General features: G+C 59.0%; 2 protein-coding genes across 2 annotated transcripts in view; one reads left to right on the top strand and one right to left on the bottom strand.

Moving 5' to 3' along the window:
* The window catches only part of ACA1_238590 (CBS domain containing protein), a gene marked incomplete at both ends in the record, with an annotated part of 1,029 nt that extends 995 nt beyond the window's left edge, over window positions 1-34 (bottom strand). The window contains one exon of the mRNA XM_004335279.1: window positions 1-34. This exon is cut by the window's left edge and continues 200 nt beyond it. Coding sequence (XP_004335327.1) covers window positions 1-34 — 34 coding nt within the window.
* A 300-nt stretch (window positions 35-334) lies between these two features.
* ACA1_238580 (serine/threonine protein kinase) lies at window positions 335-842 on the top strand (the record flags this gene model as incomplete). Its single annotated transcript, XM_004335278.1, has 2 exons — window positions 335-491; window positions 562-842. 2 exons carry the CDS (start codon window positions 335-337, stop codon window positions 840-842), a joined length of 438 nt encoding a protein of 145 aa, XP_004335326.1.
* Window positions 843-929: the final 87 nt, after the last annotated feature.

Raw genomic sequence — 929 nt, 5'->3', positions numbered from 1 at the left:
ACTGCACCACCGTCAAAGAGTTCCTCACTTTCATCGCTTGGGTCCACACCAACGACGCGTACGTCACACCGCACGCCGCACTTCTTAGTTTTTCAACGTTTCCTCACCTTGGCTTGCACTTGCTTGCGCGCAACCCCACAGGGCTTCGGAGGGCGCCACAGAAATCAACGTTGCCCCTCTGCCGGTGAGTTTCCGCAAAAAGCTCATAGGCCTGTTGGGCGACGTGCAGTGCAACGACAAGCAGGCCTACTCGACGTCGTTCCTGATCGGTACCGGCACGCAGATCGGTCTGTTCACCTCCTGGTCGGTGGCCTGGTCGTCCGGTTCTACGGAGATGAAGTACTACGAGTCCCTGCCCGAGGTATCCAACCAGCAGCTGGAGACCTACGACGCAGACTACAGCGTCACCAGCACCGGCATCGACGAACAATGGCTCTCGCGCATTCCTGATCTTGCAGTACTGCCTGCCGCGGGTTACGCTGTAGTGCCCGGTACACGCACGCACGCACGCACGCGCAGCAGCCTCGACGAAAGACTGACTGAACGTTAATCCGTGTACAGCCTACAACGTGCCTGAGTTGAAGGGGCTGACGTTGGTGCTCAACTTCGACACCATCGCTGCCATCTATCTCAACAAGCTGACAATGTGGAACGATACCAGAATCAAGGACATCAACTCGCCCGAGGTGGCCGCTGCACTCCCGGCCCAACCCATCACAGTGATAACGTCAGCCGACAGTTCCGCGCCCGAGCAGCTGTTCACCTACATGCTGAGCGCGGAGGTGCCAGAGTTCAACGCCACGGTAACCACGCAGCTCTTTGCCATCATGCGCGCGCCGTGAGTCGCTGACCCTCCTCCTCGATCGCAGGTGGGCGTGGGCTCCAACGTAACGTTCCCAGTGGAGTCTGCTGGCGCAATCGCTCAATCT

The sequence above is a fragment of the Acanthamoeba castellanii genome (genome assembly GCF_000313135.1).
Source record: "Acanthamoeba castellanii str. Neff unplaced genomic scaffold scf7180000084763, whole genome shotgun sequence".
Lineage (NCBI taxonomy): Eukaryota > Discosea > Longamoebia > Acanthamoebidae > Acanthamoeba > Acanthamoeba castellanii.
This window is presented reverse-complemented; position numbering and strand designations above follow the sequence as displayed.